The sequence below is a fragment of the Lynx canadensis genome, chromosome A2 (assembly GCF_007474595.2).
Source record: "Lynx canadensis isolate LIC74 chromosome A2, mLynCan4.pri.v2, whole genome shotgun sequence".
Classification (NCBI taxonomy): Eukaryota; Metazoa; Chordata; class Mammalia; order Carnivora; family Felidae; genus Lynx; species Lynx canadensis.
The window spans coordinates 96027640-96043884 of NC_044304.2; the positions used below are offsets into that span (position 1 = coordinate 96027640).

At 38.1% G+C, this 16245-nt stretch overlaps 1 protein-coding gene across 2 annotated transcripts in view; it reads left to right on the forward strand.

The window, feature by feature from the left end:
* Positions 1-4319: 4319 nt before the first annotated feature.
* Positions 4320-16245, forward strand: part of VPS50 (VPS50 subunit of EARP/GARPII complex) — a 134126-nt gene continuing 122200 nt past the window's right edge. For both annotated transcript variants that reach the window (XM_030307960.1, XM_030307961.1), the window contains exons 1-2: positions 4320-4449; positions 11692-11760. In XM_030307960.1, coding sequence (XP_030163820.1) covers positions 4417-4449; positions 11692-11760 — 102 coding nt within the window. In that variant the 5' untranslated portion in view covers positions 4320-4416. The remainder of the gene's footprint in view (positions 4450-11691; positions 11761-16245) is intronic.

Here is a 16245-nt window from a genome sequence, read left to right on the forward strand (position 1 = left end):
TAGCCTACTTATTGATCTTAGTTATAATTACATTTAAAGTGAAAAGTCTGATTAATCAATCTATATCCATGGTAATTAAACTTCAAGCAATGAGAGGCACCTGGGTGGCTCAGTCAGTTGAGGGTCCAATTCTTAATTTCAGCTCAGGTTATGATCCCAGGGACATGGGATTGAGAACCATGTCAGGCTCTAATCTAAGCATGACTGCTTAAGATTCTCTCTCTCTGACTCTCCCCTGTCTCTAAAGTAAAAAAAATAAAATAAAATTTCAAGCAATGAAAGGAGTCACTGTGTTGGGGGGAGATTTTAGGGAAGGGCTTTTTTGCAGCTTTTCACGTCACACTATTTATCATCTAGTTTAAATTGTAAATAAGATTGGTCTTGTTTCATAAGGCAAGCAGTCTGCTACATGCATTTCAAACCCCTGCATTCATTATTTATTAGTAGCATATGAATATTTTGGAATGGTAAGAAGAATTGGAAAAGTGGTAAAATGCCAATGCCAAGGTCAATGTGGAATAGTGGGGACTAAGAACTGGTGAAAGAAAGCACTGTCTTATGTTGTAATTAGATTTCAATTTACAGGCTATTGGAAAGAGCTGGCTTCTAGAGGAGGCTATCGCAATCGCCTCTGGCTGTGCTGGTGTTCACTCCTGTATAGTTCTGTCTCCCAGAAGCCTAGGTCTCCTCATGTGGCTGCTAAATGACTATGTAGCAGTCTTCCTTCCTGGGCTCTTCTCCAGGTCACTGCTTTACCTTCAGTAAGTGTTTTTGTTTTTGTTTTTGCTACTCCTTGCTCCGAAAGTGTAGTTACTTCATCCTGGAGAGGCCACAACTTTGTGCTGCTTTCATGTTTATAGGATGATTTGAAATGTATCTTCCTAATCAAACCAGCTTTTATTTAAGTTTCCAGAGGCTCCTTTTGTTTGGGCCACCAGAAATATGCCCTTATCCTACTTTCCTGCTAATGCTGCTGCCTTGTCCAGATCAACTTAAACTCTTTGCTCTGATGTTCCAAAAATGGGGCTGTCACTCCTTTACCAAGGGCCTACCATCCAGGAAGCCTTTCTTAAGACTTATTGGAAGGCCATCCAAACTTTCCACTAGTTTACTCTGGCCTACCACTAACGTCCTTCAGGGAAATATGAAAGTCCTAAATAAGCCTTACATTCATTTTTGAAAAATGGAAATGAGATAACATGCTTCACTTTTTAAAAAGTGTTCTTTAGGGCTCTAGGTTTGTTTGTTTAGTTTAGGGAATTAAAAATGCATCACGTATGGCTCAATTATTTTCTATCATGTTAGGGTACGCTGAATTAGAAAATACAGTTTTTTTTTTAAATTTTTTTTCAACGTTTATTTATTTTTGGGACAGAGAGAGACAGAGCATGAACGGGGGAGGGGCAGAGAGAGAGGGAGACACAGAATCGGAAACAGGCTCCAGGCTCTGAGCCATCAGCCCAGGGCCTGACGCGGGGCTCGAACTCCCGGACCGCGAGATCGTGACCTGGCTGAAGTCGGACGCTTAACCGACTGCGCCACCCAGGCGCCCCTAAAAAATATAGTTTATTTAGACAATAGCACTGATTTACTTTACATGTTTTCAACATTATAGTTACAGCCTTTAAACTTTTAGAAGACTGGATTGTTCATTTCTTTTTAGTTTATAAGAAATAAACTAAAACTTAAGAGTATTCGAGTAAAACAAAGTTTTAATGCTTTCTTGACTTTTCAGGGTCATGGAGATACAGAAAACTCTCATTTTCCCGCTTTGGCTGATAGAAAAAGACAAATACATGGAATAAAAAAGTTTTTTGTTTTGTCACTTGTAACTTTGTGTATTGACTATATAAAGGGAAAATTCTGGGTTTGGATATGGGTTCTAGTTCTGACTCAAGCTCTAATTTTAAAATGTGTGACCTTGAAACCTGAGATGGAAAAATTTTCTCATTTCTAAAGAATGGATATGAAATTCTAGAGCTGGCTGCCTATAAGAATCACTGAGGATCTTAAACAAAGAACCTAAAAGAAAACATTAACAATGGCAGACTCTGCCAGTGAATTTGAATGGTCAGGTTTGAGAACTACTGGTCTTGGATCAGCTATAATATATGCTTTTCAACTAGACTGTAAACTCTTTGAGGACTGAGACTGTATATTACTAATCTAAAGTGCTTAGTGTAGTGTCGCCTAGTGCCTAACAATCAAAAATTGAATTGGGTTTCATTTTACATGCCAATATAGTCAGCAGTTTCTGTTTCTTTTGGTGCTTTCAGAGACTTTTAAATATTGAAGATTTTCATACAGTAAGAACTGCCTGGCAATAAAGGCCAGAGCAGGTAAAGAATAAACTAAACTAGGGTTGCCCAAAAGTACCTGGAATTTTTTACGGGGTACAAATAACAGAGAAGCATATAGGTAAACATAATTTCAAAAAGAACTGTTAAGCACGACAGAAGTATGCACAGGGTGGTTCTTTTGGAGCAGAGAACTGGGAAGAATTGTGACTAGAATACTTCATAATTGTAAGGTGTTTTACAATGTATAAATTGCATTCACCTACATCATCTCATTTATGCTTACAAAAACCCTAGGTCAAATATTACAACCTCATTTGTAAAAATGAGACAAAGACAAAAGACAAGACACTGAAGTCAAATAATAATTTCAGAACTGGAAATAACCTCTGTAAGGTCCTCTAAACTTCAGTCATTTGCAAACTACTTTTATTATTTTTGCCATATCTTAGTACCACCCATACTATTTTTTTTACCGAATTTTTTCATTAGTTTGGCACACTTCAACACTTTTTCAGTTGTCCTAAGAAACACTTTTGAAATCATGGGTTTCTGATAAACATTATTTAAAAGTAAATTTAAAAAGAATTATTGCTACCACCCTTCAGGACTCACTCTGCAACACCATACATGAAATTCTTACTTAAAGCAACATCTTGGGGACGTCTGGGTGACTCAGTTTGTTAAGTGGCCCACTTTGGTTCTGGTCATGATCTTGCGGTTTATGGGTTTGAGCCCCATGTCGGGCTCTGAGCTAACAGTGCAGAGCCCGCTTGGGATTCTCTCTCCCTCCATCTCTCTCTGCTCCTCCCTGCCTTGTGCTTTCTCTCTCTCTCTCTCAAAATAAATACATAAACTTAAAAAATCCAACATCTGCATAATCAGTCCTTCAGTTTCTGCTTGCATGTCTGCAGTAATCTCAGACAAGTTACTTAGTTTCTCCATACCTTAGTTTCTTCATCTTTAAAATGGGGATAATTGGAAAAAAAAAATGGGGATAATTGTACCAACCCCATAGGATGCTTATGTGGATAAATGAGATAATATATGTAAAGCTATTAGCAGAGTTCTTGACATGTAGTAAGCGCTCAATAATTGTTACCTGTTGTTAGTGCTGGGTCGCTTTTCCCCCCCCCTGGTGTTCTCATAACTAGAACTTTTTTTTTTTTTTTTTTTTAAATTATCTCTACACCCAACATGGGACTTGAACTCACAATCCCAAGATCAAGAGTTACATGTTCCACCAACTGAGCCAGCCAGGTGCCCCTGGAAAGTTCTTCCTTAAATCAAACCCGAAAGACTCTTCTACCTTCCTCAATTTAACTGAATTGCTAAAAGTTGAAATGAGAACTTTAAAGTGACATGTGTACTTATTATTGTTGCATTTTCCATCTTGACTTGCCTTAGATTAGGAAGGTAGTGAAATAGGTAGGGGTTAAATCTTTGGGTTTTATAGTTTTTTTTTGCAGTGGATGCCAAGACTGAGAAAGAACGGCCCTAACCCTGGACAGCTGCCTATTGGACAACCTGGACCACACCTTTCTTCAGGCCAAGCCCAGAGCCAGCTAGAGAGTCCCAGGTTCTCAGGTCACTTCTGGGAGACTGCCTTCCCTTGAGTTCCTGTCACGTCAATCTCAGATCCTCCCACTCCGCCCGTCTCTACTAGGTGGGGTTTCCTCCATTATACTCTTAGGGGAATCACGTCAGTCTGGTTTATATACTGTCTTCTCAATGCTTGTTCCTGTCGTTCAATGCCTGGTCACCTACGAGTTAGCTTTTCGTTTTATCAATGGAGTTACCAAGGGCAAGGAATTCTGTAAAGACAGGCGGTCGCCGTGGTCACTCAGAGCAACAAGACTTGCAGGCTTAACTGAAGCGTCCACTGTTTTGCTTGCTGGGAAATGTAGTACCTGGGCTGTCCTCTCCTCTTCATTGCGGGTGTCGGTGGTAGCCGGAAGACTACAATTCCCAGCATGCTCAGGGAACGAGAGAGGATGACCAGGGTCGGCAGCTCCACGTGACTACTCACTATGGCTTCCCTGTGTACCGGCCAGCTGTCTGGTGTTTGGGCGTGATTTGTCAGTTCTTTGCCACAGAATACCCCTTTCACGATTTCGACATGCAAAAAATCAAATCTCTTATGACCCGACAGGTAAGTCGCAGAGGCTGAAGCAAAGGCCTCCTTCGTTTCTGCTGGTAGAGGAGTCTAGATGGTCTGTCTCTGGACCGGGACGGGCGGACGCCTAAGGTATGGCTGGTGGCAGGTGTCAGGGGCACTGGAAAGTCGGGGCACACCCTGGAAAACTAATCTGAGCCGCCCTGATCGGAGCTCTGCTCAGGCGGGTAGCGGCGTCCCAGAAACATTCCTTTAGATAAGGTCAATGAGGGAGTTTCAATGAAGGCTATCTTGGTTTCCCTTCCTCTCCCTTTTGCCGTCGTTCCAGTGACAGTCCCAGCTGCCTGCAGGACTCCCTTTATCCAGGCTGCCTGTCGCCTCTGAGCAGGTGGCCTGGGTAGGCGGGTGAGGTCTGTGCAATAGAGATGACCTGGAAAGAGTGAAAAAAAGTGGATGAGTTGAAGACAGAATTGGTAGCTTGGTGACTTTGGGCAAGTTCCCAAACCTTATAGCCTAAATTTCCAGATGCTAAAATGAAAATAATTATTTTTGTTAATCTTATCTTACAATTCTGAGAGTCACCACCAATAAGTTAATGCGTGAGAAATTATACTTAAAAAATCATTGTTATGGCAAAATAATGGTCTTTTATTTTCTGCCACAATGATAATTCATGAATAAAAAACTTTGGTTTTTATTCCATCTCATAAATGTTATGGACTTCCTAGTCATGTGTCAGCTTTCTTCAAGCAAGAAATTATGACTTTAGATACCTTTATTTATTCAACTCTAATATTTCACCGTAATTGGCCATACTTTATTACTTTTATATGAGAGAAGTTAATTCAGGGTTGTAAATTAGAGATTTTGAGAACTTTGGAGAATATGAAGGATAGTCATTTAGTGAAAGTTTCATTTGTGAGTTAGGTTTGTTGTTTATTAGAAAACAGATTCCAAATTAAATTCTTATTTGAGAATTCAGAATTTGAGAGATACCTGAATAGGTTACAAATGGTAGATATCTTGTGAAGAATACATGAGTCCTACGTGATTATTTTACTCCTCTTAAATTGTATTGTTAATGTCACAAAAATAAAATTAAAAAGTTCTGTGAATAATAAAAGATTTAAGTAAGTGGCGATCCCTCACATTTGTTGAGTACTGGTATTATGGTTCATACCACTTGTTACTCAGGGATGTTTGCATCTTGCTCCATCCAGTAGTAGCTATGTGACCTTGAAGAAGTCACCTTTTTTGAGCATTTGTTTCCACATCTTTAAAATAGGGATGATAACACGTATCTCATGGTGTCAGATTGATGGTGATGTTCATATGATATGATGAAGGTAAAGAGATCAAGGAGTTAACACAGCATCTGGGTCTTATGAAGGAAGTGCTTGATCACAGAGTTCATCTCAGTGGCTGCACTGATGCTGAGAAAGCAGGAAAACTGGAAGCAGGTTGTTGCAGTAACAATAGTAGATGATTTCAGGCTGACTTTTGGTATCTGTTTGCTTTTTTTTTAGTATCTCTAATTTTTACACCAATATACATTATATCACTACTACTCCTAAACTGCTTCTAGAATGCTGAATTTGGACTTTTGTGCATCAGCTAAAGTTGGTCTTCTGTCATGTTGCTTGCCATATAGTTCAGTGTAGTCATCATTGTATAGCAACATTGGTTGTTTTATTGGTTTTTAACCTTATTTTGTAATACTGAAGGGAGAGAAAAAATACACAAGGCCAGATACCCGTGATATGTTTAGATCTCCTAAATGTAGTGAATTGTTATGTAAATGGTGACTCTTCAGCCTCAATCAGTTGCTTATTGGACTTGAGCAGCTCAAATCAGTGCTTAGGATAGAAAAACCCTAAAGAACACATACAAAATAACTGGAACATACTGTGTAAAAAGTGAAGTAAAGTTAGGAGTTTTACACAGATTTTAAAAGTCATCCTAATTATATTTGTTTATGGCTTGACTTCCACATATTTAATCGTTACGAATACACATTTCATAAATCTTTAAGATGTGAAAATAGAGTGCTGCCTGGAGTTACATTGGGAGATTTTTATTTAGTAACATTTATTATTGGGTTAAATGTAGTAGTATTACATATACACAAAGATGTTTCTTTTTTGTGAGGCTAAAGAATATGCTAATAATGTTAATGTGGAGAGATATGAAAGGTCTATGAAACTTATGGGTTTTTTTTGGCATTTCAGCTTTGCAAGGATCTTGCTTTGGAAAAGAGTGGGAGGGTGGGCTTTGTTAGCTCTGTTTATTTATATGAGGTCTGTTGTTCAGCTTTCTCTATTATGCTGGCCTCTGTTTTTTCAATTCATTCAACAAATGTTTACAGAGCACTATGTGCCAGGCACTATTCTAAGTTTGAGGGTGTGCAGCAGTGAACAAATCAGACAAGTGCTCAGGCAGACATAGGGATTAATGCTTTGGAAGAATAGGAGATAGGGAGGTCTGGAGTTGGCAATTTGCGGTTGTTGATAATTTTAGATAGGGTGGCTGTGGAAGGCCTCACTGAGAAGGTGACATTTGAGTAAAAACCTGAAGGAAGTGAGGAAGCAAACCATGTGGATATTTGGGAAGGAGCATTCCGGGTGGAAGGAAGAGCAAATGTGGAGGCCTTGAGGCAGGACCATGGCTGAGGAACAGAGGCCGGTGTGGGTGGAGTAAAGTGAGGAGAAAATAGTAGAAAATGAGGTCGGGATGAGAGCTGAAAGCAGGAAGCCGGATCACACAGGACCTCATCGTGACCTCATCTCCTACTACTTTTTTCCTTACTAATAGCAAAGCCATGCTTCCATTTTGATTGAAATAGCAAGCAGAGGAGTGATGCCATTTTACATATGTGGACTTCACAAAGACATTTTTGGCTTCTTTTATTTACTTATTTATTTTTTTAATGTGTATTTATTTATTTTGAGAGAGAGTGAGGGAGGCGCAGAGACAGGGAGAGAGAGACAATCCTAAGCAGGCTCCTCACTGCCAGCAAAGACTGGCTTCTTTTTAAAGAATAGGTTGAAGAGGGAAAAAGAGCAAAAAAAGGGAGAACAATAAGGATGCTACTGCAGTATCTGAATGAGAGAGGATGTGGGTCTTATACAGAGTCCTCGTGGTGGAAGGATTGAGAAGAGGCTGGATCTGTGGGTATATTGTAAATTTAGAGTTGACAGGACTTCTTGACAGATCAGATTTGGGCTGTGAGAGAAGGAGAAGCATTAAGGTTGATTCCAGATGGTTTGGCCCCCTCAATTAGAATTGGCATTTAACAAAATGGGTAAGGCCGAGGAAGGAACAGATTCAGGGAAGGCAGAAAGTTTTTAGACTTGCTTTTTAAAAGCCTCTTTTAGATATTTAAGTGGCAAGATTAAAAATAGGCACTTGGCTAAGAGTCTGAATTTCTGAGGAGAAGCACAGGATATAGATAAAAATTTGGGACTTAAAAACATATATAAGGTATATAAAGTGGCTAAGATCACCAATGGATTGAGTGTGGATATAAAACAGTCCATGGTTGGAGCTCTTGAGATTTCAATGCTGGAAGGTTAGGGTGGATCTTGCAAGGCAGACTGAGAAGGAGCAGCTGGTGAGGTAAGACCGCAGCATCTCAAAGACCACCTGTCCCCTATCAGACACTGAATAAATATTTGTTGGATAAATGTTGGATAAAGACAACAACCAAGTAGTGTGGGTCCTGGAAACCACGTAAAGAATTGAAAAGAGGAAGGAGTGATCACCTGTGCTAAATGCTGCAGCAGATGGGTGGCAGAAGGTGAGAATGAGCTTTGGATCAAGCAGCATGGAGGTCATTGGTGACCTGACAATAGCACTTCTCATGAAGTGGTGGGGAGGAAAGCTGGATTAGGTGGGTTAGAGAGAAATTGAGGACTGAGTACAGCCACTGTGTTGAATTTTGCTGAAGAGAGAAAGAGGCAGAAATCACCTCACATGCTCCTTTTGATCATTGGGACATTTAGTTGCTGGTCTCATAAATGGAAATAGAAGATTCGTTTAGGCATAATAGAAGTAGTCTGAAGTGTTAAAATGTGCTTTGGGCAAAGAAATAAAGTGCAGAGGCAGGTATTTTGTAAAAAATTTTTTTATTTATATATTTTTTAATTTACATCCAAATTAGCATATAGCACAACAATGATTTCAGGAGTAGATTCCTTAATGCCCCTTACCCATTTAGCCCACCCCCTCCACAACCCATCCATTAACCCTCTGTATGTTCTCCACATTGAAGAGTCTCTTCTGTTTTGTCCGTCTCCCTGTTTTTATATTATTTTTGCTTCCCTTCCCTTATGTTCATCTGTTCTGTGTCTTAAAGTCCTCATATGAGTTAAGTCATATGATATTTGTCTTTCTCCGACTGACTAATTTCACTTAGCATGACACCCTCCATTTCCATCCACATAGTTGCAAATGGCAAGATTTCATTCTTTTTGATTGCCGAGTAATACTCCATTGTATATATATACCACATCTTCTTTATCCATTCATCCATTGATGGACATTTGGGCTCTTTCCATTTGGCTATTGTTGAAAGCACTGCTATAAAAATGGGGGTGCATGTGCCCCTTTGAAATAGCATCCCTGTATCCCTTGGATAAATACCTAGTAGTTCAATTGCTGGGTTGTAGGGTAGTTCTATTTTTAATTTTTTGAGGAACCTCCATACTGTTTTCCAGAGTGGCTGCACCAGTTTGCATTCCCACAAGCAGTGCAAAAGAGATCAGAGGCAGGTATTATTTATGCTGAGCTTTTTATAAATTTAAACTGAGGAAATTTTCAAAACAAATACTAAATATAAAAGAAAATCAAATAATGGTTAATGATTACAGTGAGTTTCAATTTCGTAAAAGCAGAGTACTACAGTTACAACCATGAATTCCTGCTTTAGAGAAGTAAAGATAAAAATGATTTCTTTTTTGTCAGTAGAAATTTATAAACTTGCTAATAAACTTGCTAATCTTAAAATACACATGAGTGCCAGATGTTGTGCTCTGAGACATTTATATGAAAAATACAGGTGAGTGTCAGATGTGCTCTGAGACACTTATGTAATTCTTCATTTCTGTTTTGATAAAAGAGAAGCATTTCTCTGTGATCACAGTAATATTCAGAATAATGGTTAGCACTTAAAGAATGCTTGCCATATACCAGACACTGTTTTTGGCCTCCCACATACATTATCTCCTTTACTCCTTACCACTGGCCTCTGCATTATTGTCACCATAATTAGAATATAAAGACAGGCAAGGTAGGTAAGTTGTTCAAGACCACAGAGCCCATTCCCTGAATCACTGAGCTCCCGTGCTTCCCAACATGTAATAGGGTTTCCAATTTTTACGACTTTTATTTTGTACATTTGTTAGAAAGTTGCCATATAGTATTAGCAGATTATTATATGGGGTGACTAATCTGGAGGTAAGGCCCTTTCCTAGATATTAGTGTGTATCACTTTACATTTAAGGCATTGGTTTCTTTACTGAGTAGCTCTGGGGAAAGAGAAAATTACATGTGATATATTCCTCCAAGAATTTCTGTTGGATTGATTACACAAATCTGTACTTTTAAAAATATTTATTTAAAAGGCATGACAGTTATATTTTTAAAATATATTTTAGGGGTGCTCATGCTTTTGAATCAAATTATGAAGTTTTACACTTGTGCATTTATGTATATATATGTGCATGTTTGTGTGTATGTGTGTGTGAGAGAGGGAGAGGGGTAGAAAGAGAGAATATGAGAGAGAATGAAAGTGAGAGAAACCTGGGTGTGGAGTATTCTGGGAGTAATGGAATACTTGGGAGTGAGGCAAAAAGCACCTGCTGTCATAAAAAATTGTAGTAATGACTGGCCATATTTTATAATAGGGAAGATAGAATACATGGCTCTATAGTTTAAAAATAAGCAAGTTCTGCTCTAACTCTCAAATAGTCAACCTAAGTAAACCATATATTTTGGCTACTAAGGACATCAAAGGACCAATATAAGGTACCTAAAGGACAAAACTCAAATTTATGCATCAGCTAATTTTGCTCACAGTTTTTTCAAATGTTTATTTATTTTTGAGAGAGAGAGACAGAGTGCGAGCAGGGCAGGGGCAGAGAAGGAGACAGAAATTGAAGCAGGCTCCAGGCTCTGAGCTGTCAGCCTGGAGCCCCATCCAGAACCCCCACAACTCTGAGATAGTGACCTGAGCTGAAGTCGGACACTTAACCAACTGAGCCACCCAGGTGCCCCTCACAGACTAATATTTACAGGGATTTTAGTTATCTGTTTTGAATAGCCTATGTTTAAAAAGAGGCTTTCAAAGAAAAGTTAGATTGCTAACTTCTTTCTGTCTTGTTCACTTTCCCTGGTACAAATGAGACTTTCAGAGTCCCTCAGTAGATTGTGAATATAGAAATTACGAGGTACCAGGGAGCTAAAGAACAGTAGAAAGCAGCAAGATAGGAGATTTGTTATACAGTACAAATTGGGTGCATTGGTGAGAAATAATCAGGTAGAATCAAGGGATTACTTACGTATTAATTAAGCAATTAGCATTATTTAAAAGTCTTTGATTAGCTCACTTGGTTGGTGTATTATATCAGAGAATCATAATACTTGTTCCTTTTTATCAGGTGAATTTGGTAATGATTAATAGATAAGTCCTTTTATAGAATGCTTTTTGTCACCCAATTTTCTGTTCTTTTCGTTCTTTTTAAACTATGGTTAAATTAGACTTCAGCCATTAGTTATGAAGATGTCATATAATATTTTTATTTTAAACTTCCAAAAGTACATCTTTACTTGATTTAATAATACTATTATTAAATACTATTTAATATCATATTAATACGTATTAAGTATATTAAGTGACAGCTGTTTTTAGAACGTACATTCTATATATATTTTTTTTTAATTTTTTTTTTTCAACGTTTATTTATTTTTTGGGACAGAGAGAGACAGAGCATGAACGGGGGAGGGGCAGAGAGAGAGGGAGACACAGAATGGGAAACAGGCTCCAGGCTCTGAGCCATCAGCCCAGAGCCTGACGCGGGGCTCGAACTCCCGGACCGCGAGATCGTGACCTGGCTGAAGTCGGACGCTTAACCGACTGCACCACCCAGGCGCCCCCATTCTATATATTTTAAAGCAGGAAAATTTCTGTTTTTAATGGTGATTTCTATTTTAGTAAATATGTTCTATCATTTTATAGTTCTGCAGCAGAATTAAAATTCTTTTTATTATTATTTTTTTAAGGGTCTGAAAAGCCCTCCGGAGAACCTTAGTGATCTTGGTGCCATTGAGAGTCTCCGGGTCCCTGGAAAGGTATTGATCTATATGTGTGAGCGTGACTTTTCACTTCCTTAAAAAATAATATTGCCTTTGGATAATAATTGATTCACAGAAGCCTTTCCTTCCCACAGGAAGATGGTAGTTATGATAAAACTAGGTAAATTTTTATAGTATAGTGGGCTTGTTTTTGCTTTCATTACTCATTGGGATGCAGTATGATTCATTATAGTGAAACAGAAAAATGCAAAATTGATAAATTTAGAATTTATTATTGTATCAAATTCTTAGCCTGAAATCAGTTTTATATGTATATATGGAACTTATTGATTTATATGCTGTAATTTGGAGAAATAAAATGAAATAATTTACTTTTTATGCTGTAACATTTTGAGCCAAATACATTTTTAAGTAGCTAAAGCATAGTTTATAATAAATTATAAATATCTTAGATTTTAATCTCCTGATTCATGTGAACTTATGTTTACATATTTTAATAGGTGTTACTTGAAAGCTAGTTGGCTTTCCCTCAGGAGAATTACTAACCGTTGTTAAAAAAAACAAAAAACAAAAAACAACCGTGCTGTTCCTCACTCTGGGATATTGCCATTCGAAGCTGCCTTGGTGAATAGCGGCTCCATCACAGATCAAAGCATCGTCTTCTGAATGTCTGCTCTTGTGATTTTCAATTTGAGGATGATATTTCAAAATACTATTTGTTTCCTGTGTCTGGCATCTTAATACATAGGGCTTGTTTCTCTTGGTCAGCAATCATAAGTCCTCTCATGACGCCTCAGTGTCAGCTGCTCAGGAGAGTGATTTCCCATCCCCGTGAGGAGCCTTATCCCCTAATGTGAATTTTGTATTTACAGCTTAGGCTTTATTTGGGAGCAGACCCAAACATATTCTCCAAATATGATAATATTCCAGCCAGCCCTTTTGCATGAAATGACTTTGACAAAAACCTTAAAGAGGCATTTTGAATAGTTTTATATAATGTTATAAAAGATTATTGCATGTGATGAAATTGGGAACTAAGCAATAACCATAAATCCTAATTGACAATTCTTTTTATTTCTTTGACTCTAGAAAAAAGATTATCATGCATCATAAACATGCCTTAAATTGGATTGCGTTAGATGTTGTATTGCGTAAGAACTTTGTCGTTTTTAAACCTTGTGTGAACTTTGTCGTCTTTTTTGTTTTTTTTTAATGTTTATTTATTATTTTGAGAGAGAGACAGAGCACAAGCCAGGGAGGGGCAGAGAGAGAGGGAGACACAGAATCGGAAGCAGGCTTCAGGCTCTGAGCTGTCAGCACAGAGCGCAATGCTGGGCTTGAACCCACAAACTGTGAGATCACGACCTGAGCCCACGTCGGCCACTAAACCGACTAAGCTACCCAGGCACCCCTGTTGTCTTTTACACTGTGCACCTTGATGTTTTTCCAGTACTTGTAGGTAGTGAATTTATAATGATCTCATTACCCAGTCTCCTCACTGACCTCCCCACCCGCAGCCCCATCAGTGGCTTGTGGTGTGTAATTTGAGATGACTGCTTCTGGGTGGAGAGGCTAGTCTGGGATCATATGATCAGGGTATGTATATGATTCAGGTGATGATTAAGCTTGGGGCATTGGTCTGATTGACACTCACTAAGAAGCTAAGTTAAATTATAAAACAATTAATAGTAAAATTAGTATCATGGCATTGGGCTTAAATGTAGCCTTACTCAAGAAAGCTCATAAGTCCTTGTGCTTGTTCTGTTCTCTCTGTGCATTCTCTGGAAACATCACAAGTGCTGCAGGGTGAGCTGACTGCTGCCTTCTCTGCGTATTTTTGAGACTTTAAGAGTTGCTGGATCAGGAGAGTAGTGAAACTCCAGTCAGGACACCAAGTTTGAGATGGGTGAAGTTCCTACTCAAGACTGAAATTAAGAGTTAAGAAGACTTGTGTTCAGAAATGCCCTTATACAGTGTAGTTTGGTATAACTTTAATGCTGAGTATATGTTTCATAATTTAGATGTTATTTGAGCGCCTGCATGGCTCAGTTGGTTAAGTGTCCAACTTCAGCTCAGGTCATGATCTCAAGCTTTGTGAGTTCAAGCCCCCCATGGGACTCTGTGCTGGAAGCTCAGAGCCTGGAGCTGCTTTGGATTCTGTATTTTCTTCTCTCTCTGCCCCTCCCCTGCTTGCACTCTGTTTCTGTCTCTGTCTCTCTCTCAAAAAAAACCCCAAAACACAATTTAGATGTTACTCTATAGTTAGGTCATATATATAATATATATAATATATATAAAGTTTTTATTACATCCCCAGAATTTATTCATCTTCTGTCTAGAAGTGTGTACTTTTTGACCAACATCTCCCCATCTACCCCACCCCTCAGCCTCTGGTAACCATCGTTCTGGTCTCTGTTTCTATGAGTTTGACTTTTTAAGATTCAACATATAAGTGATATCATACAGTATTTGTCTGTCTCTATGTGACTTATTTTACTTAGCATAATGCCCCTCTTGGTCCACCCATGCTGTCACAAATGGCAGGATTTCCTTCTTTCTTATGGCTGAATAAAATTCCATTGTATATACGTACTACATCTTTATGTGTTCATCTTTTGACCGACAATTAAGTTGTTTCCATACCTTGGATATTGGAATGCTGCAGTGAACGTGGGAATGCATATATCTCCTTGAGATGGTATTTTCATGTCCTTTGGATATATATCCAGAAATGGGATTGCTGAATTTTTAATTATTTTGAGGAACCTTCATACTGTTTTCCATAGTGGCTGTACCAATTTATATTCCCACCAACAGCGCACAGGGTTCCTCTTTCTCCATATCCTCACTAATTTAAGTCATTATCTTTTGTCTTTTTGATGATAGCCATTCTACCAGATGTGAAAAGATACTGCATTGTGGTTTTGATTTGCATTTCCCTGATAATGAGTGATGGTGATATATATTTTTCATGATTTATTTTTTTAATAGAAGTATTATTTTTTTTAAGTTTATTTATTTATTTTGAGAGAGAGAGAGAGAGAGAGAGTGTATGTGCACATTGGCGAGGGCAGCGGGAGAGGGCAAGAGAGAGAGCATCCTAAGCAGGCTCTGCACTGTCAGCACAGAGTTCCACAAGGGGCTCAAATTCATGAACTGTCAGATCATAACCTGAGCTGAAATCAAGAGTTGGATGCTTATGTGACTGAACCACCCAGGTGTCCCTTACATGATTTATTTTTATACAGTTGTCTTAAAATTAGTGTCACGGCTAGTTCTTGATGATTGAACTTCTATGGCTTCAAAAAATAACTTTTATATTGAGTTTTTTAAGTTGTTAAAAATATTTCAACAAAATGTAAAACATGAATTTAAAATTATTATTTTAAAATAACTTTTTCCTGTAATAAAAAGTTAGTATATACTGTGAACAAAAAATACGGTAAACAGAAAAAGATACCTAAAAAAATCACAAAAATCACCAACACAGTCAAGGTTAACTTTGCCTTCTGATTTTTTCCCCATGCATATTCAAAATTTTATTGAGCATCTATTTTGTGCTAGACATTCTCTAGGGACTGAATATAGCAGTAGACAAGAGAAAACTTCTCTGCTGCCAGAGAGCTTACCTAGGTTCAAGCAGAGGGAAGATAGGCAGTAAACAAGGTGATGCAAAGTATGACAAATACTATGAAGGAAATAGAGTGGTAATGTAGACTGTGAAGCTGGAGGCTCTTTCACATGGAGTAGTCAGTGTAGGTTCCTCCTTCCTTTTCTGTTTCAAAAATGGTTTCCTATAAATTATTCTGAAGCTTGGGTTTTAAACTTAGTGAAACGTATTGCAGAGAAAATGCTTGCAGTATATTGCTAGGTTTAAAAAACAAGCTACCCGGTTATTTGGCTTGGGTAGATATTTTTTGAACTTAATTTATACCTGTTACATTGCCTGTTATCAAAAAGACAAGAAATAACAAGTTGTCAAAGATAAGGAGAAAAGGAAGCTCTTGTTTACCATTGGTGGGAATATACATTGGTACAACCACTATGGACAACAAAAAATTAAAAATAGAACTACTGTATGATCCAGCAATTCCACTTACAAGGAAAATGGAAACACTAAGTTGAAAAGATATATGCACCCTCATGTTTACAGCAGTGTTATTTACAACAGCCAAGACATGGAAACAACCTAAGTGTTCATAGATGGATGAATGGATAACGTAAATGTGTGTGTGTGTGTGTGTGTGTGTGTGTACACACATATACACACAAATACATAACAATGGAATATTATCAGCCACAGACATGAATGCAGTCTTGCCATTTTTAACACTATGGATGGACCTTGCGTGAATTTTACTGAGTAAAAAAAGTCAGAGAAAGACCATATGATCAAATACCATATGATTTCACTTATATGTGGAATCTAAAAAGAAAACAAAACAAAAAAAGCAACAAGTCATAGACATAGAGAACAGATTGGTGGCTACCAGAGGCAAGGGGTTTGGGGGTGGGCAAAAT